Source organism: Gymnoscopelus braueri, assembly GCF_963280865.1.
Source record: "Gymnoscopelus braueri genome assembly, chromosome: 11".
NCBI lineage: Eukaryota > Metazoa > Chordata > Actinopteri > Myctophiformes > Myctophidae > Gymnoscopelus > Gymnoscopelus braueri.
This window is the reverse complement of record NC_137613.1, coordinates 21067137-21087860: the sequence shown is the minus strand read 5'-3', so window position 1 is coordinate 21087860 and position 20724 is coordinate 21067137. Positions and strand designations below refer to the sequence as shown.

At 42.2% G+C, this 20724-nt stretch overlaps 1 protein-coding gene across 3 annotated transcripts in view; it reads left to right on the top strand.

Annotated features, from left to right (window-relative positions):
- The window catches only part of LOC308095175 (fibrocystin-L-like), a 54556-nt gene that overhangs the window by 11062 nt on the left and 22770 nt on the right, over positions 1–20724 (top strand). Inside the window, exons 18-42 of one of the 3 annotated variants that reach the window (XM_080442133.1) lie at positions 484–627; positions 4102–4256; positions 4480–4596; positions 4869–5021; positions 5150–5274; positions 5979–6142; positions 6498–6661; positions 8435–8567; positions 8917–9071; positions 9407–9529; positions 10044–10149; positions 10282–10389; positions 10655–10819; positions 11154–11275; positions 11583–11715; positions 13281–13473; positions 13814–13953; positions 14629–14733; positions 15227–15412; positions 15652–15822; positions 16408–16622; positions 17060–18038; positions 18193–18441; positions 18764–18913; positions 19752–19926. In XM_080442133.1, the coding sequence (XP_080298259.1) occupies positions 484–627; positions 4102–4256; positions 4480–4596; positions 4869–5021; positions 5150–5274; positions 5979–6142; positions 6498–6661; positions 8435–8567; positions 8917–9071; positions 9407–9529; positions 10044–10149; positions 10282–10389; positions 10655–10819; positions 11154–11275; positions 11583–11715; positions 13281–13473; positions 13814–13953; positions 14629–14733; positions 15227–15412; positions 15652–15822; positions 16408–16622; positions 17060–18038; positions 18193–18441; positions 18764–18913; positions 19752–19926 (4630 nt within the window). Of the gene's footprint in view, positions 1–483; positions 628–4101; positions 4257–4479; positions 4597–4868; positions 5022–5149; positions 5275–5978; positions 6143–6497; positions 6662–8434; positions 8568–8916; positions 9072–9406; positions 9530–10043; positions 10150–10281; positions 10390–10654; positions 10820–11153; positions 11276–11582; positions 11716–13280; positions 13474–13810; positions 13954–14628; positions 14734–15226; positions 15413–15651; positions 15823–16407; positions 16623–17059; positions 18039–18192; positions 18442–18763; positions 18914–19751; positions 19927–20724 lie in introns of all 3 variants that reach the window. The other 2 variants (XM_080442132.1, XM_080442131.1) reach the window with 2 other exon arrangements.

The window sequence follows — 20724 nt, the reverse complement described above, 5'->3', positions numbered from 1 at the left end:
TGTTTGTGTGTGTGAGTGCATGGGTGAGTGCATGGGTGCGTGCGTGCATGCGTGCGTGCGTGCGTGTGCGCGTTCATGTGTGAAAGAGAGAGAGAGTGTGTGTGAGAGAGAGAGAGAGAGAGAGAGAGAGAGAGAGAGAGAGACTCTGGTCCAACACCTTCAGACAACAAAGTTTCATTATGTTGAAATATATGCCAGCCCACAGCCTGGATTAGGTGAATGACACCAACAAACAGCACTATGGCGCATTTAGTTCTTTTGGAAAACATGTGTCTTTTGCCTATTTATCTCATTATTGATATACTCTAAGTATTACTCATCATGCATTATTTATGATTATTGAAACATTGAATGATCATGAACCATTAAATAATGGTTATGTTTTAGCTACTCCCACAGATGTGTGCTTTGAGACCCCTTCTTATGGGAGCCCCACTGGCTCCCACATAACACATAACTAGAAGCCTGGTTTGTCTTATACAGGACCCATCCCCGTCACAGCCACAGCAGACGTGGTGGCTGCAGCTTTGAATGACCTCTGGTCCATTAAGCCAGACACAGTAGAGGTCACTAAAGACATCACCAGCAACGGCACTCACTTCACTGTGATGTTCAACTCTCAGAGGGGTAGGTGACACTTCTCTATTCTTCAAGTTCTCCAATTTAAACACTTACCAATTTGCTAAATAAATGCTTACCAATAGCTTTATTCACAAATGTGTTCATAAAGGCGTCTACTCTCAATTTGTTCCAACCCAATTAACTCCCATGGGAAACTTTGTGGTAGCCAATCAAAGTTGGGGTACCCGGAGGGCCTGGGCAAACAAATTAAAGAATTACAATTGACCAATAGGAACTTGTGGGATGTCTAATTATCGATTTTTGGGGGTGCTGAATCCATTCCATCCATTAGTTTTTAGTACAAAATTACTCCTGGCCATACAATCGACCATGCCTACTTTTCAGGGGGCCTATCCATCAAATGGTGGTGGCCATAATTGTCACTTATCTTAGCGTCATGTCCAGGAAGTGTACTTTTACATCATGGCTGGGAGATGTACTTGTACATCAAGCTAACTCACACTACTGCCCTATGGGCCACATGGCTTGGCAAGGCATACTACTACTGTACTTGTGCGAGCTATGGAGATTTACATCCATATAGTTTGAGTGGATATCCTGCCTTGAAGCAGGGGCGCCGGAATGGAATATGACGTGGGGGGACACATCAGGGACACATGCACGAGCGCGAACATTTTCGGGTTATTTCGGGTGGGTTTGTCGATTTTTGGGGGGGATCATTCGGTTATTTCGGTTAATTCGGTTCGCCTCACGCTCGCGGTGGTCACGAGGTGCGGGGGACTGGACTGATTTTATTATTTATTTAAAAAAAAATATATATATATATATATATTTTTTTTGGCTGGACTGAATAGTGGGGGGACACAGTGTCCTATTAAACTGGCGCCGGCGCCACTGCCTTGAAGTGACTGAAAGCTTTGGGTTTCCCTTGAAAGAGTTGGAGGGCTTACTTGGCGAGATAGACATCTTTGATGCTGTTTGACAGGAACTGTTTTGCTGAAACATTCCCCAATGGTATGTCGTCTTCCACATGTTAAGTAGTTAACTTGGAGGCTTGCCACCCTGGAATCTCTTCCGTGCAGGGATGAGCTGTAGGGGGTGCTATGGGGGGTCGGCGACCCCTTAGTTCTGGCGCTGGCTGGGGGGCTGGGAGCTCCACATGCACGCGTGAGCACGCACCGTCAGCTGCGGTCTTAACACCTTAAAGTTTAAACAATAGCCTCTCAAGGTTCGCGCCGTCAGCGGCGAGCCGTTCTCAATAGCGTCTACCTGGCTGCTTTGCATAACATTAGGCTACTCGAAAAAAGCCATGGACTTGAATTGAATGTGTACATTCCTCTCACAATGAGAGACAACAGTCTCTGCACTGCAGAGTGTGAAGGGGATCGCTTAGAAGAGGACCCAGTTCTCTGAGACAAGATAAAGACAACTGATTATTTTAAGTACTTATGTGTGGGTGAGTCTATGTAAAGGGCTTAAAACTAAAAGGAAAATAAAATAATTAATCAATTGAAACAAAAATAAAAACAACAAATTAACTGATGGAGTTGATTTCCCCTTATGACCCACACAAAGTACCACATACTTGTATAACGGAGGCAATAAGGAAGAAACCAGACCAGGCAGCCAAGGGTATAACGAAACATGTTTTTATTCAGATCAGAGAGATATAGAAGGTTACAGTATCATGGTTCCGCATCATCGGTCGGCGTCTCTCTGTAGTGTAACAGAGAAAGCATGTAGCTTTTAACATTGTCCAGTAACATAAACATATGACATCATAGGATGTGACATCGATGAGGTTCCGGGCGAAGGTGGACTTCTCGGATTGGATGAGAGCGATGGTTAGGTCGTCGTCTGATGATGGTAGATGATGGTAAATGATGATATGGTGTGACAGTTTATCTCTGGACAACAGCGTCCCCATGTCTGGGTCAACACGTTTGACATCTGTGCTCTGACCTGTCACTGGTCAGTGGTGGTTTGGTGACACTAAGGGAGACAGCTGTAGAGAAGAGCATTCTAGATACAGTGTTCTTAAAACAAAAGATTGCCGCAGAGAAAGCCTGCATGCGTTTGACCTTGGCTTGCAGACACAGAGACTGTGAGTACAGAGTACTTTTACATGACAAAGTACAGGCCCATATGAGACCATACTTAATAGGACATTTTAACCAGTTTAAGGACCCTAGACACATTATGATAATTCAGATAAGAGATCAAATGACTCTATCATTAACAATGCAACTAAATCTACGTCTGAAACCTAATCACATTCTAACCCACTCCAGCGATTGGCTAATCCTGTTGGCTCCTTTTTCCAATTCAGAACAGGGAAAGGCTGCTTTCAGCTTTGGTGCACCTGAGTCTTGGAACCTCTTGCAACAAGAGCTTAAATTGAATACCCTAGTATCTATTGGCCATTTTAGGAATCTATATAATAACCGTGTCTTACCCATATGCAACTGTTTTAACTGATTGATGTTAACATGCAATTGTTTTAACGGTTTGTGTCAACTTTATTGTTTTTCTTGTTACTCTTATGTTATTTATATGTGTGTAATCTCGGCATCATTGTAAATGAGGGTCTCCCTCAATTGATCTCTCCGAGAATCTTAAATAAAGGTTGAATGAAAAAAATAAATAAGATATAATTACATTAAAAATCACATGTTGAATACAGTATTTCAACTAGCACTGAGCTGATTGGCTATGTGCACATGCGTGCACGTGACGTCAGAAAATATAGCACCCCTAGTTCAAAAATCCACAGCTCATCACTGCTTCCGTGTGGCCTCCTTCGGTAAAGATGGAATCTCTTCTGTGGAATATTTTCCGTGTGGCCTCCTTCAGTAAAGATGGAATCTCTTCCGTGTGGCCTCCTTCACTAAAGTTGGGAGATTGTAGTGGTCATACACTACATGGATCTCCCTATACTCTTTGGACTTGCTGTTCAGTGTGGCTGTGAAATGGTCAGCCTACTGGGCACATGATCCATGATGGCTTTCCAATTGCCTGTACCACTGCCATTCCATCCATAAGAGTTACCTTCTTTCTGCAAATTACGCAAACTAAACACAACACAAGAAAATGTGATATCTTCATTTACTTTATATTACTTTCTAAGAACCCCACGATTCAAATATACCACTCAACAAAGATAAATAAGTGACAATTACGGCCACCACAATATGAAATTGAAATTGAAATTTGAAAATCGGCCACACCTGAAAAGTAGGTGTGGACGATTTTATTTAGTAATTTTTACTAAAAACTAATGGTTTGAATGGATTCAGGACCCCCATAATTAGACATCCCATAAGTTCATATTGGCCAATTTGATTGGTTCCCATAAAGTTTCCCATCGGAGTTGGGCTGGAACAAATTGAGAGGTGATAGTAGATACCTGTATGAACACATTTGAAGAAAGCTATTAGTAAGTACCAGTATTTATTTTACCGATTGGTCAAAGGTTTTGCTAACTTTCCCTAACTAACATTCTGTGTGTAATGACTACAGGTGATTTTGAGCCTCTTCAGTATGAGGTTTTTGGGTCTGACACCAACATCACCGTCATGGAGGTGACAAAAGGCAAAGGCAACATGGCTACCTTCACTCTGCTCTGGGGTGGAGTACCTACAAAGCCCATCGCCTTCAATGCATCTCAGTCTGAGGTCTGTTCTCTTGAATAAAAGGTTTAATATTAATTTGCATGTGCATATGGAATTAGATGAAGCATAAACAAAAGGCACTAAACATCAAGTGATAAAGTGGTAATATGAGAGAGACTACATTCTAACTGATATATCACAGGTTTGATTTCTGCAAAAGTGTGTCTTGTCAAAAATCTCCTTGAATAAAGGTGATACTAGCCAGTGACTGTTTTTGTGGGAACAGGTGCAATCGGCTCTGGAGGACATGTTAAAGGCCGAGTGTCCCAGTGAAATTACCGCAGAGGAGAGCTCTAATGTCAAATACTCCAGAGACTTTGAAGACGACGAATCTCGGGATCAGGTGGGAACTAATAACATTACTACAGTATTAATCAATGACAAGGGGGACACCATAAAGCCACTGCTATGGGAAACCATGCAGGTGGACAAGGCGGTCTTTGGGGATGCAAACCCATTAACAAAATATATGGCTCACTGTATGTATTTGGCAGCTAGTTTATAATGGAATGTTTTTGTTGCTGTTATCTCACCAAGTGATCTCATGGGAAGTCAATGAGTTTAGACTTTGATTTCTCGCTATGTTCTGACGTCTTGTGCCCAACTACCCATTAGTACAACGGTGATAATCGAGGGGAACCTGTGAAGGATACGGAGGCTTTCTGTGGCCTTTGGTCACTGAAGAATCCTGCGGTCCTTTTCAAGGAAGATTATACCACAGAATCTGGTGGCAAATATGGAGCGATTTCATTGCAGCAGTATTCCATGGTAAGATATTTACTTGACTTATTTGGCCCTTTTCAGTCTGCAGAGATGGCGAGTGTTAGATAGATTTTTAAATATATAATGGATAGGATAAAATAATCAGAAACATTCTTCAATTATTTTCTTTCCAGCTTTGTTTTGCATACAAAGGAGCATTGCGTGATGGAATTAGGATCAAGTTCACTTACCGCAACACCCAGGGCCAAATCGAAACAGAGATAACAACAATTCTACCACAATTAAACAAAGAGCACAAGTAAGTGACAACCATCATTCACAATGATTTCAATATGTCAACTTAACCCAAAGTGAATTGTATCTGTTGCTGCTCAGTACAACAAAGATATAAGCATGTACATTTTGTCAATCTCTCATATTGAAAAAGGGGAGAGTAAGCACTTCAATGCCCTCTAAGGGGCCATGCACCCAGAAAGCATTTTTTGAGCTGCCGCCTCTCAGTGCTTTTCTGACATGCATTTTTATGGTAAAGAGGTGCTGGAGCACTCCTATTCCTAGCACTGAGCATCGTGTTTCAGTGCTCTCAACGTTTTTTGGCAGAGTGCCCTGGGCGCCTCAAGTAGAAAATAGTTCAACTTTTGGAGAGGAGTGCTGCTCATCAATGTCGTTTTCCTTTGCATATGGGTTGGAGAGACACGCCAACAAGCACCACGAGGCGTCTTGGACAGTGCATGTGTAGCGCTCATTCTGATAGGAATGGATCCTGTGTACATAATTGCTTCCTACTGCATATGGGTCCAAAACCATCCTGTTTGACCTAGTATGTCTCACCCAGCAGGTCGGGAGATGTTCTTGACATGTACAACTTGTTGTCGAACAACTTGTTGTTTAATATATTGGGGCCTGTGTTCATGGCTAACACCGAATTCATATCACATTGTAGAACCAGTGATAATAAACCAACTATGTATTGGGCACTTAAATATGTTTCTTTGTTGACAGTTGGAGCTACAAGTGTGTTGACCTGCTGAGTCCACTGCAGACAGAATTCTTTGGAAGCAATCACCAGTTGTTGGAACTCTATCTGGAAAAAGATGACTCTGGTGCAGATTTCTTTGTGGATGCCATTCAGCTCGGAAAGAGCCGCACCACAAGGGATGAAAATGGTACAGTATACTCCTTTACTTTAGTTTTGGTTCGCTTTTCAAATTCAAATGTTATATTGTTGGAGAAGTACTGGATAAATATATGAACATGATTTAAACAAAAGAACGCATGTTTTGATACCTTTATTTGATTAATGTTGGTGTTGCAATGCCTATTTCATTATGTAACTGAATAACATGTTTTCTGCATTACATTCATGCATACCGATGATTGTTTGAATAGAATCAGACCAAATTAAGTTTATTTACTCAATAAAATGCATAGATTTGAAGGTACCTTACCTCTCAGCGTTAGCGATCTTGCACAATATACAGAGGATTTAATTGATTTCCTTCCTTGTGTTCTTTCTCATAGGTGTCATACGCAAGAGGAAGCCTCAGCCCTTTGGAAGCTCTGGTCGTTTCTTTGAGAGCATCACTGTGGAGAAGTCAGACACATCACAGGTCATCTATGAGATCACAGCCACACCCAAAGACTGTGCCTTTGGGTTTCCTCTGCTAGACATTGGCTTTCTACAGGTAACTGATCCATTGAATGGCCTTAATTCAGTGTATAATTGTTTAAATACACATCATAATTAGGATACATCATATTATATTATATTCAGAGATATTTAACTAGTAAATGTGCACACGTACACATCTATAGGGGGTAATAAGCAGAATTGACCAAATGTTGATGTGAATTTATATTGATATGTTTATTAATTATATAAAGTGCATTATTCAATAACAATATGCCTACCAATACCACTGGTATGTGTTGCTAAAAGGCATCTTTGAAGAAAGTGATATATTATTATTAACACCTAGGCATTTGGAAAAAAAGCAGCTACTCAAAATAGTCAGGCCACTTGAAAACAAACTCAACTGTGATGAATGGAGCGATCATACAGTATAATAATACTATAAAATTAAATGTGTAGCCTATGCCAGCTGTTATTAGCTATAGCTGTAAACTTATCACATCATCTGATATTCATGGCACATATCAGAAGCGGTCTGGATCCTCATTCAAAACATGAATCGGCTCTTGTCCATCACATTCATTTCGAGCCAATCCGTTTACAGTTGAGTGGGAGGAGGAACGTGGGGCAGCAGCATTGTACACACAGAGAATTGATTTGGTTGTTGCGTAATGAGGAGGCAGTCATACAGTAGTTAGCCTATAACTTAATGGAGGCGGCACATCAGCGCGGTGTGGGTGCTTGGCAGAGAATTATATTATTTTTTTAAGGGATCACTGCCAACCCTTGCCACCGTGACCCACGCTGTCGTCACATTTGACCGTGTCTCAAGGCACACCAGTGAGCCGTGTGGGAACCACGAACCCTAACCCTCTAAAGTGTATTTCTACACAGAATCTTCCTGAAAAATTACAATTATGTTTGCTATAACCAAGGGTCATATTCAGAAGGCAACCCGTGTAGTAACTTCCAGCACAGGCAGGCACCAATATGATCAGATCCACCCCTGTGCCTGCATGACATGTGCAGTAGTGAGGTGATTTGCCTAACAGATTGCAGTGGTAGCATCATCCCCCTCAGGGGATCTTTTCTGCTTGTTAGCGTATACAGCATGTCCTTACTGTCTATGATTCTGCCAAACACAGGTGGAGTTATTGTTTTAATCAAATGGAATACCCAAATGGTTGCTGCGTCACTCTTGTTGGCCCATGTTATAGCCATTCTAACGGCTTGAAATGGTTGAGAATTATCTTTGTTTCTGTGCTATGTTGACAGTCCATGTGTTGTAAAACAAAAAACTGCCCACAATTGTATGGGGAAAAGAAACAGAAAACATTTCTATCCTGAAAAAGTTTTTGGATAATCATATTGGTAATTTTGTACTTTTGTCTGCTCTCCTAAAATATTATATACTACATTTGAGGTTTTTCTTTTTTAAGTATAAATAGTCTTTTGGTACATTTTGCAGACAATTAATCATATCCAAGACATTCAACCAACAGACATTAGGAAATATTTGTCTTGTCTTGACATTACATTTGTCTTTACACCCAAATAGTATACATGACAAATAATTACTTACAAAAGAGACCCAAAAAACATTACGTCTCATATGAGTACATATTGTAGTATTGTTGTGAATGTCAATATCTTTTGTACGCCAACTCAAATTTCTTTACTGTACTTGATAAATAAGATAGGCTAATTCTATGACAGCCAAAAGCCAGCAAACAGTGTGCTGCTTTTGAACACCTTCCCCTGATGGCAACACAGGGATCAGTCAGTATCTTTGTAACTTGTCCCACTCTTTTGCTCTGTGAATCAGATGTCAAACCACACAGAGGACATGACCGAGTACAAGGAGGGAGCAACAACGCTCACTGTCACTCGCCTGGACAGGGCGACCCCGCCCCTGAATGGATCCTTTGATGTGGAGATTTATGGAGGACGCGCTGAAGGTATTGTACAGTAGATGTGAGAGGCTGACGTGCCACACTTGGTGATTTGCATAACAGCTGTAACTGCTGCTAGCTGAATTTGTCCTGTTCCAGAGATAAAAATCAACACCTACTATTGCAGACTAAGCTCCCACTGACCCAAGCTCGACCCTTGAAAGGGCTTTCGTTTTGCGTCTCTGGAATTACATCATGTTTGCTAACATGATGCTAACAGAGTATTGTCTTTCCCTTGCACAGTAAATACGTTAAGTAGCAGATTATTTTAGCTTCTACTCGTGTTGTTATTAAATGACAATGTGGTTACGGCTGTAGAAGCAAGTACTAGCGAGTGACCAGTGTCCTTTCTCAGGTCTGTCGGTGGACATCAGTGAGGATGACCTGAAGTATGCCCTGGAGGGTATTCCAGGCATGGGACAGGTGCAGGTCAGCGATGTAGGGAGCTGCAGACGCCCCATATGGAGGGTCAAGTGGCTCACCGTGCCTGGAGACCAGCCTCTCATGCAGGTCAGACTCTAATCTCTCAAGACAGATCCTGCTATTTTCTTTTCTTTCCTTCTTTTTACTGAATGGGTTCCCAAGATTGGTCAGACTCTAATGTGATACATATCACACATATCATACTATATCATACTATCATTATGTTATGTTATGTTAGACATTTCTATTTTCAACCACACACTCCTGAATGAATCTGTAATAAAACAGTAGGAGAAACATTTATAGTGCTAAGAAAATATGTGCTGCTAGTGACTTACATGTACTCCAAAAGTACTATTGTTTATCTGCAGGTAAATAGACAGCAAATGTTGGTAACAAGTTACTTTTCACTCTTGTTACAGATCAATTCCTCATCTGTTGTGGGCAACAACCCTGCCGTGACAGCCAGAGAGAGAAAAAAGGGAGGGCTCTTCATACGAAGTGTGACAGGAGATTTCTTACGTGTGTGGGAACCCAAACCTCAGGTACGTTTTAAAGCTATTGTTTCCTGTCCCAGGTACAGTAGTTATAGGATTATCCATCTATCCATTGTCTATTGTGACCACTGCTGATGATTCTTTGTGTCAGCTGAGCCAACTCTAAATCACGCACCATCCAGTACATCGCCTTTCATGTCTGGTCTGTGGTCTTGCAAAAGGTTTCATGTTTGCATTTGACTAAAGTGCTTTGTGCGTGCAAGCGATAGCAGCGAGCAGACATGCAGAGTCCTCTGTTCTCCCAATGACATAACTCTGACAGTGGTATTTTCACACGCGAGTAGTAACACCTTCCCACCTTTGTATTGCAAAACCTTTTCATAAACGATGTGTCAATACAGATCCAGCTTAATCGTACAGCCATGTTGCTCGGCCAAAGTAATTGATTGTCAACTAAAAGTGTAGTTTTCAGCTAACAATCTGCTTTTTTCCTTGAGCTGGCGGCTTTGCAATGAACTATACATTTGGCTTAAGTGTCTAAACGCTGCGATGCTGTCTGCAGGTGGAGGTTCATATTAATGGCATTCCATCTAAGTGTTCTGGAAACTGTGGTTTTGAGTGGTTGGAAGAGAGGACCCCCATTGTAACTGGAATCACTCCCTCCCAAGGTACCTTATTAAGACATTTTTGGTTCTTTCAATAGATTTAATTTCAATAAATTATTTTACCAAAACTGTGGATATAATTAAAGACGTGGAATATTGTCTCTGTGGATTAATGTGACTGACTGGACGTTTCAGGGTCAGATGGTCTGCAGACTCTTCTGACCATAATGGGAACTGGATTCAGCAGTGAAAATGCCTCTGTCATGGTGGGACCCGCAAGATGTGAAGTTCAACAGTTCAATTGTAAGTGAAATTGTTTGCTTTACAATTGCCTTATTGGCCTCTTTATATATAGTTCAGTATGTTACAGTATTGTGAATGCACAATAATGTTGTGTAATACTTGAAAATCACCCTAATAAATGATCCACTTACAAGGCTGAAGCACAACCTATTCTAAATGCTGAAATTTGCACTTGAACTGTTTACTTATGTTTCCAGTGTTACCAATTAATGCGTTTGTCTCTTTTCTTTAAGACATTTTTGTTTTTGTTTTCTCTTCTGTTCAGTGACCACTCAGGTGTGCAGATTGAGCAATGCTAGCACTGGCATTTATCCAGTGTTTGTCACCTTCCCATCTCTGGGCCACGCCAGCTACTCGGGGGGCGATGTCCTCAACTTCACCTACCAGCTGATTGTGTCTACGTTCTCGCCCAGCTCTGGGAGCGTGGCAGGTACTGTACCATGTGTGCACACTGCACAGTATCAAATGGTGTTGAAACTGGACAAAAAACCTCATTGACTAAAGTCATTCAATAGTAAAAAATATTATAAGAACATTTTTATTTGGGTGAGAGACCTTTCAAAACTGTTATAAGGTGCTTTATAGGTGATGCTAAAACATAGGGAAGAATTTTTAAGAAATGTGGTTAAAGAAGAATAATTTGACAGGAATAAAATGAGTTAAAATGACATTTCAACAACATGTAAAAAACTAAGCTGTATTATGTATTGCATACAAAATAGCTAGAGTCTACAATTGTGTTTTGTTATTCTGCCCACATACAGGAGGAACACTTATGACAGTGACAGGGTTTGGCTTCAGCCAGAATGCTACTGTTATGATTGGCAGTCAGGAATGTACAGTGGTTCATGCAAGTGACAGTGAACTGAAATGCAGGACCCAAGCTGTAAGTAATACAAAACTAAATGTATATCTGCACAAAACTACTGTACTAGAAGAAAAATGTTTGTCAAGCGAGTTGTATAGTTTATATACCGGTATACAGTAAGTGGTTTAAGCAAAAAAGTGTCAAAGTGGTTTGAGGCCTGGTACCAGGTGAAAATGTGCACAATTGTACTGTTTGAATGTGAGGCGTAGTATTGCAGAAGTATGTACATAGGCTTGACTAAATCTGCCCTGAATGGTTGAAAGTTTAAGAATATATTTAATTTATTGGCAATGCTCTTTTTTTTTTTACTTATTTCTCTTTTCAGGGAACTGCAGGAACAGAGACAGTCACAGTTATAGTTGGAACAATGACTGAGACAGCATCCAGCTCTTTCACCTATGATGAATCTCTTACACCACTGATCACAAGCATGAGTCCACACAACACCACTGTGACTGGTGAGTAAAGAAGAGATATCTTTTACAATGACATCCTAAAATTCACATTAGGAAAACAAAGATATCTGTGGGAATTATTATTTTATAGCGGTCAAGAGGTGCACGCACATCCCAACATTTCGACGGGTGCTGGATCAGAATAGATCCACTGTAAATAAAGAGACGGTCTCTTAACACCAGTCTTAATGCTCCCAAAACAATTTATTAATAGAGCGGTATTAACCACGGTTAATACCGCTCTATTTAATACATTGTTTTGGGAGCATTAAGACGGTGTGCGGACCTTCTCTTTCTTTACATAGTTATTATTTTAACCACAGAGTTAGACCAATAGATACGTCAAACGTTTCAACACTAAAGGCAACGTCTGTTTCTTGAATGGCATTCTAATCTGTGGGTTTGTGACATGCATTTGTTACACTGAAAACCATTCAGCCATTATAATGTACCTGAGATGGGTAAACTGAGAGGATGTCCTTTTGAGCAAGAAAATCTGTCTTGGATTAAGCTCTTTGATGTACAGTAGCTACTGTAAATGTATTGTAAAGCGTCCAACCTAATGCAGTAGGGCTATTCTCTCCAAAGGTCAAAAGAAAACCAATACGCCAGGGATGACAAAATCCATTGTCCACCTGGCATGTAACTCCACTGTAGATGAAAACAAGAAAATTCAATATTTGTTCATTTTATGTTCAGTTAATGCAAGCTCACTGATGTTTCCCAGACTATTTCTCTCACGAAACCAATTAGTCAAAGGTGGTGTAACATGGTGTCTGTGACATCAACAGTACCTTTCATAAAGGAGCGGAAGAAAATAAAAAAATTTCCTCTGCATTTTTTACATTTACCCTTTTGAACGTACATCTCTTTAGTGCGTCACTGTTACCCATGTCCAACCGGAATATTTGCATTTACATGTAATGTATGTTTTGTTTGCGTTTGTTCCTTTGCATTCAATATCTTTCATAAGCACTGCTGGAGGGGAAGAAAAGAAAAATAATTCCTCTGCATTTACATTTACCCTTTTGAACGTGCATATCGTCTCTTTAGTGCGTCACTGTAATTACCCATGTCCAACCAGAATAGTAGCATTTACATGTTTCGTTTGTGTTTATTTCTTTGCATTCAGTGCTGCTAATTAAGCTCTGGCACGCAGCCCCAGATTCCATCACCAGGAGCCCTGTGTACAGTGCATGAGAACCTTTTGCAATATCTTTCCATGTGACTGTTATGTTGACCTGCTGGTTTTTCCTCTGTTTCGTCTCGAAACTGAGCTGGAGCCTGAAAACAACATCATGCGTGTCATGTTGCCTAATTACAGTACGGCTCTCCAAAGACAAATGGAGAGCCAACTGTCAAAATAAGCATACTCTAGCTGTTGCATAATCAGCACCGCTTTGTCCAAGATTAGATATGGGTATTACCGTGGCCATTGTCAAAACATTTGAAAAGCATTGATTATCTTTGACACCTCAATGACAGGAACCTCATCATAGAAACAGGCTGTACTAATGATAGATTTGATGACGTTGGGTTTTTGTTTTGTTTGTTTGTCTGTTCTCTAGGACACAGAATCCTCACCATCTTGGGTTCAAACTTTGGCAGCCAAGCCAACGACAGTGTCGTGTTTGTCGGCAGGAAAAAATGTCCCACAGTGGTGTGGACGAGTTCTAATGTCACCTGTCGTCTTCCTGTGCTTCCACCTGGCATGTACGACGTGGATGTGCAGGTTGGCAACAGTGGCTACCCTAGGACAAGGTACTATAAACGGTCTAGACTAGACAGACTGTCATGTAGCCGAAGCACAACGGCTTCCAATCATATGTTGCTCTAGCCAATCAATACACTCTGCCCTGATTGTCATCATCATTATTATACAACATACAACTTCAGTGCATTTCCAAATCAACCGTGTTACCAATAGCTGTGAGAAGTGACAAATTCGTTTTCACTTCACAAAGTCGCATGTGCACTTCCATTGTGAATTATCATTTCTATATGAGCTAGAAAATAGTGATGAATGTTTCCTTCAGTGATTCAAAATTTGATGGGAACCAAAAATACAACTGGGATCTTCCTGTTATTTCTTCCATAGCAGTGGCGTGAATGCCACCATCAAATACATCCTAGAGATCTACAGCATTTCTCCCATGTTGGGCTCCCTGCTGGGAGGAAGTAGACTGACGGTCGCTGGCTCTGGCTTCAGCACAAACACCTCAGACAACCAAGTCACCATTGGTAAGCAACATGATCCAGATTGATTTGACAAATAATTGTCCCCTGGCCACATAAACCTGTAAGGCTTAACCACATGAACCCTAGCATCACTATTCTGGTCATGTAATAGGCAAACATTTGGCAAAAATAGAACATCTACAAGCTCACACTGTGTCGCATTACGACACATTGTGAGCTTGTACATCAGCTATTTTCGGTGAAGAGATTTGGTGTGGAGGAAAAAAAGGACAGGGCCAAGTACAGACCCCTGGAGGACCCCAGTCAACGAAGTACAGGTACTGTAGTGTATGGTTTAAGTGGTTAATATTAAACCAGCAATTTTACTCTCTATTTCACAATGTTTTGTTTTGTTTTGTTTTGTTTTCATAAAGTAGGCCCAAATTACTCCAATATACTGCAAATATGCACCAGCCACTTTCACTTATTTTACCAGCTTACTGAGTCTTAGAATTGAACAAGTGGTTGGCGCCTGCCAAACATGGCTGGTAGAGTAAATAAACTTACCAGACATGGATGAAGTTACATTTTGCCTGGTGGCGGTTGCTTATTTCCCACCCTGAGTCCACAGGGATGGAACACGAGGCAGGTTATGTCAAAGCAATATAATATAAGTCTGTCACCAACCGCTATAAGTTTTCTATATGATCTCATAAATCTCGGATGGGGTTTCTACAGGAGGCACTGAGTGTGAGGTGATGACTGCCTCGGAGGGTGAGCTACAATGTGTCATACAGTCAGAGGAGAAGACCCACACCGTCACTAACCAAGGCTCTCATCGTGGTAGGTGTCATTGTTCACCTGTCACACAACATTGCAGCACGATAGAGAGCAGGATTATTTTACAGGGACGTGCCGTAAGCGACCTGTGACATATGTAGTTGAGAGCACATTTGTTACTTTGCAACAGTCTGTGTTAATCCACCAGTGACAGGTAGTTCTTTGTGCGGCAGCTTTGAAGCATACTTAAAATACATGTAGTAGCAAACTTAATTTGTGAACGTTCATGAAAGACATGTTCACATGTCATCAATCATCATGTAGGAATTGCAGGAATTCAGATTATTCAGATTATAGTGCATTCACATACAATACCCTCTTTCATGTGTGTGTTAATCTGTATCTACTGTATGTCCATCTCTCTGTCTGTCTCTTCATTTTTCAACTTGTTTTTCCATGTCTGTGTTTCTGATTGTGTGTGTGTGTGTGTGTGTGTGTGTGTGTGTGTGTGTGTGTGTGTGTGTGTGTGTGTGTGTGTGTGTGTGTGTGATCGCAGATTTTGGAGATGGCTATGCGTGGAGTCCTGTATCACTGACAGTGTCTGTTGGAGACACCGTGGTTTGGCGCTGGGAGGCCCCAGCCTTCCAGAAGGTGGGCTACAGGGTATTCAGTGTGTCAAGCCCCAGTGGTACCATGTACGAAGGGGGACCTTTCAACAGCGGAGACTCCAAGACCCCTAAAGGTACTCGGCCAACACAATTTGTAGATACCAAGATTGTAAACAAATCCGTAATCTTATTAATCTTATTTTGTTGTTGACATAGATAGAATTATGATGGGACCTGACTCACCAGTTTGTCAGTAGGACAAATTAATGTGATGAGTGTGTGTTTGTGCATCCCAATGAATGAGAGAGAATAGAATGCAACAGTCCATGGACCAAACTTCATGCTGTTTTCTTTGTGCATTGTCTCTCCTTAGGCTTTTTCGGCTATCGTTTCACTGCTCCTGGGGTGTACTATTACAGCAGTGGCTATATAGATGCCAAAAACAGGCTGCTGCAGGGAGTCGTGAAGGTCATGCCCTTGGAAGAGAGCAGCAACAAAGTCTCTGTCAGTGTGGGAGGCATGGAAGCCGAACACATGTCAGGCGGTAAATATGTGCTGTATTATTCAAATAAACTGTGGTTGTTATTATTGAATAAATTGCCACCATAGCCAACAAATATATATAAATATACTTCAATGTCCGATCCATAACACTTATGGATTGGGCATCCATAAGAGTTCCACAGCCTTCCATTTACATCATGCTTGCATGTAGTTTCACTGTGGTACTGAATTATCTCCTTTAAAAGACATTTTAACAAATGGCAACGTGAGTACTGGTGTCCTGTAAAGTCACCTTTCAAACTTTCAATGCTCAATTTGAAACATTACATATAACATTGTTATCACTGTGTTATAAGCTGTCCACCGTGGTCCAGTGAACACTAATACAGTATAATTAGGTCTTAAGACAAATTTGCATCGGGGCAGTGCTTTGAAATGTTTTTTTGTTGTGGAGTGAGGGTGGATGGGCCGCGTCTGTTGACGGGCAGGGATGGGGGTTGGGTGCTTGTTGGATTGTAACTTAATTGCGTGCCAAAGTGAATCCCTTACCCGAGTCTAATGTTCGGCAGAAGTTAAAAAAAAGAATCGTTTCCGTGTCTGATACCGATACCTGTCATTTCCAAAGTAGTTCCACGTCGGGTTGGAAGGGCAGCCTCAGAGTGTGTCGCCTCAGTGTCTGAGTGCATCCAGCCCTCCAACGAGACCTCCGACAACCTCTCCTTCAGCTTCTCCTCCTGTGCCACGCCCATGGTCCACTCCATCTCCCCCAACCAGGGAACCACACATCAGGTCATCACCTTGCAGGGAATGGGCTTCAGCAGCACAGCCTGTGCCAATGAGGTTAGAGGCCATTTGAATTGCTCTAAATGACTTACTAAATGTATTTCTGATAGATAATTTTTCATGTTTATGGATATATTTTTATCACATGTTAGCTTAACTCAATTGTAAGACTCCTAAGGTGTACTGTAAGTGATATTGTTTCATTAAAATAAGTGTTGAATCTCCTGGATAGATAAAATTGGTATCCTGACCTGAAAATGTATTTTCTGTTTACTAAGGAACTGGAGAGATGGGTAGACCCCAGTTAGTGGACAAACACTTTAGCAAATAAATATAGAGCTTTAACTTTTTTACAAAACCTTTTTTTGTTTATTACAAAAACATACAGTATGACTTACTCCCCCTTTAAATGAACAGTCCAGATTTCACTATGATGTGACTCTCTATGCAAATAAACTCAAGCAGTGTAAATGAAATGAAACTGTTCTGTACAGGTTACAGTTGGAGGTCTGCCCTGCCACATCATCAACAGCACAACGACAGAGATCAACTGTATGCTGAGCCCAGACAGCGGTGCACCCATTGGCATCGCCCATCCCGTGGAGCTCCGCGTCAACAACCTGGGCAGCGCCATCGTCGCCGTGGCAGCCAACTTTGGCCGTCGCTTTGTGGTCCTCCCCGTGATCGACTCAGTGCTGCCCCCCATCGGCAGCCCCACCGGCCACACCAGGCTTCACATCCGCGGCTCCGGCTTCTCAGAGGGCCGAGTGTCAGTGGCCGGCGTGCCCTGCACCGTCCTGTCGGTCAATTACACCCACATTGCCTGTGACACCGCTCCCTCCCAGTCACGCACGGGCGATGTCACTTTCCAGACGGACACCGGCATCCAAGGCTCCTGCCACTCAGACTGCTCCTTCCTGTACTCTTCCTCCGTCACCCCGACAGTCTCCGGCATTTCCCCCAACAGCATCGAAGGCAACAGCACTGCTGTAACCATCTCCGGAGCAGGTTTCGGCACGCAGATCGGCCTTGTGGTGGCTTTCGCTGGCCCCTGGGAGCTGGAGGTCACCGCCGTCACTGATGGAAACGTTACGTTGAGGGTCGGCGCTCTGCCCGCCGGCGACCACCAGGTTCAAGTGGTGGTGAGGACATTTGGCCTGGCATCCGGCTCCGCCACCCTGAACAGCCTCGCCCGGGCGAGCCGCAGCCCGGCCGCGGGCAGCACGGCGGGTGGCACACCTCTGGTCCTCACAGGGAACGGCTTTGCCCCGGGGAACACCAGCGTGATGGTGGGCAGCTCACCCTGCAAGATCCTGGAGGTAACCCCAGGGATGCTGCAATGCTTGACCCCGCCTAGGGATGAGGGCCTTGTGATGGTGACGGTCCAGGTCTACTCGGTGGAGTATGAACCTTTGAACTTCACCTACTCCCAAGCCCTGACTCCTAATGTCAACTCCGTCACGCCCGACAATGGTAAGCAAGAGGGGTCTGTTAATCACTATAATGTCATGCCCAAAATAGGGAAACCGGGTTTAATATTAAGGGCCTAATCTTGTCTGTCTATCTCACTCATTGATCTAGTAGTCCCTTACGTTACCTTGCCTTCTCTTCCCATCTGTATTTATAGGCCCAAGTGGTTCAGTGATCACAATAACCGGAGCAGGGTTTGGCACAGACGCCCAAAACGTTTGGGTGACCATCAACCATGTGCCCTGCAATGTGTCCTCAATCACGGACACAGAGGTCCAGTGCATCGTGGGTGAAAATCCAGGTGGATCATTCCCAGTAGTCCTCCGTCACCAGGTCAAGGGCCTTGCACGGTCTGAGGCCGTCTTCACCTACCAGTTGCTTCTCACTGAGGTCCAGCCCAACGAGGGTAAGCAGTCGGTAGTTATTGATATATCTCATATAGTACAGTCAATATGGCAATGTTAGTATAGGCAAACATACTGTAATCAAGTGGGATACTTAAAAACGATGTGTCCATTTCAACTGCAGTGTTTATTTAGCATACAATCCGGAGTGTTAGTATAACGGTGAGTGTAAAAATGGACCATCAGAGTTAAACTCACACTCCGGATTTTACTGTGTAAGGGTGACATACACTTGTATAGTGTTCTCGCACAAAACTCAAATTCTGTAATGTTGATGCTAATGTCCAGAGATGCTGTAAATAAAGTGCCTCCCATGTGATATAGGGGGCTTCGGTGGCGGTGCACAGTTGACTGTCCTGGGCTCTGGGTTTGATCCTCACTCCTCCACTGTGAGCATCTGCGGGGAGGAATGTGAGGTTGATAGAAATATGTCCACATCGGCACGTCTCTTTTGTCAGTCTCCATTCAACAATGGTGAGTATGTCAGTGTTCAAGTGGTCACATATTGATGAATGTACTGTAACTCTAGTCTCCATTCAACAATGGAAAATAGCTGATCTGTAAGCTCACGACACGTTGTGAGCTTATACAGTAGATCTTCTATGTTAAGTCTGCAACACCATCATAAGATGGAGCATATATTAGGCATAACTCTGCTGTCAGTCTTCATTCAACAATGGTGAGTAATGTAGCATGTCAGTAAGGTGGTCACAGATTGATGATTGTACTGTTTTGCACAACAAAAGTCACCAGCAGATCACAAAATTCAACAGCCACTTACATTATTTTATGAGCCAAACTTAAAAAGGTTCTTTACCAGTCAGGTTGTCTCGTATAATTGACACATTTTAAGGGAATGATGAACAATTGAGAAAAATACATCTGTCGGCAGTTGAGGGTTGTAGTAGATTGTCATTGAGTGATAATTTGCGTTGTTTTAGAATGTGTATCCTTTTTCACTAAATGGACAAACTTACCAGCAGCAACCAAACCTTTCTCAGCATTAGTGTCATTTTCTCACCCTGCAGGTAAATACCTGGTTTCAATTTTCTAATTAGGGGGTTTTACCTTTTCTTTTTGTCTTGAAAGAATGTATTCTTTCTACTGGTTTATTTTTAGGACTGGCTACAGTCCTGACATTTTGAATCCAACCAGTCCTGAATTCTGTGTACTGTACATTCAGCATGTCAGATGATGACAGACACATGTGTTTCTTTCGTTGTGCGTGCGTGTGGGTGGGGTTGTGGTTTTGTGTGGGCGTGCTTGCATCTTATTTTGTGTTTGTGTCTGTCTGTGTTGCATCTGTCTCCAGGCACTGAGTCAGAGCTGAGCTGTGTGGTAACGATCCATAACCAGTTCAGTGCTGCAAACCTATCAAATGGCTTCACTTACAAAACCACACTAACCCCAGTGATCTCCGATGTGTCCCCACGCCGAGGAGGCACGGCTGGAGGCAGCACACTCACAATCACTGGCTCAGGTTTCAGGTACGTTTTTTAGGGAAAGGCCATGCTGGTGATCACATAGTGGGCTTATGGCACAATGCAAGCGGCACGCCCAGATTATGGTCTAATAACGACTATGAATTAAATGCTCACTTTACCCCAGCACAATGGACTATCTTTTCTGGCTTACATTTCCTTTCTTTATGTTTGAGTCTCGTTGACAACAAATACAAAGCATTTCTCCTATCACATACTGTATGTCGTGACCACATGTGGTGATTCAATCAAGATGGTTACGTATGCAAATAGAGTTTATTTCATATAATCACAGTAGGTCACAGCGCTCAGACTAGTCGGTGCCCGAGATGAAAGTGATTAGATGAAACATGATTTCATTACGATGAATCTTGCCATTAAATTAAATACTAATCAGTCTGTGGCCTTTGTTTATGTTGCTATGATTGTAGTTCTAAACATACTGACATGACTCTTTTAGCTAATAAAATATATATTTTTAATAATAATAATTGTCAAAAACAAATTCAAGCAATATAATGTAAAGCTAGTCATCATTGTTGCATAATGAACCCTGACAGGTTGATGCAGGATCAATGTGAAGCGTTGCTGTAGTAGTGTACACTATCCCTTAAGCCTGATTTATACATATAGTTGCGTGCCGGTGTCGCACACACGAAAATTGCAGATCAGCAAGCTCACAATGTGTCACGAGGCAACGTGTTGTGAACTTGTACTTGTAGATAAGCTATTTTCAGTGTGTGACACGACATGCAACAAAGTATAAATAAGGCATTACTGTGCAGAAAGAAGAAACGGTTTACA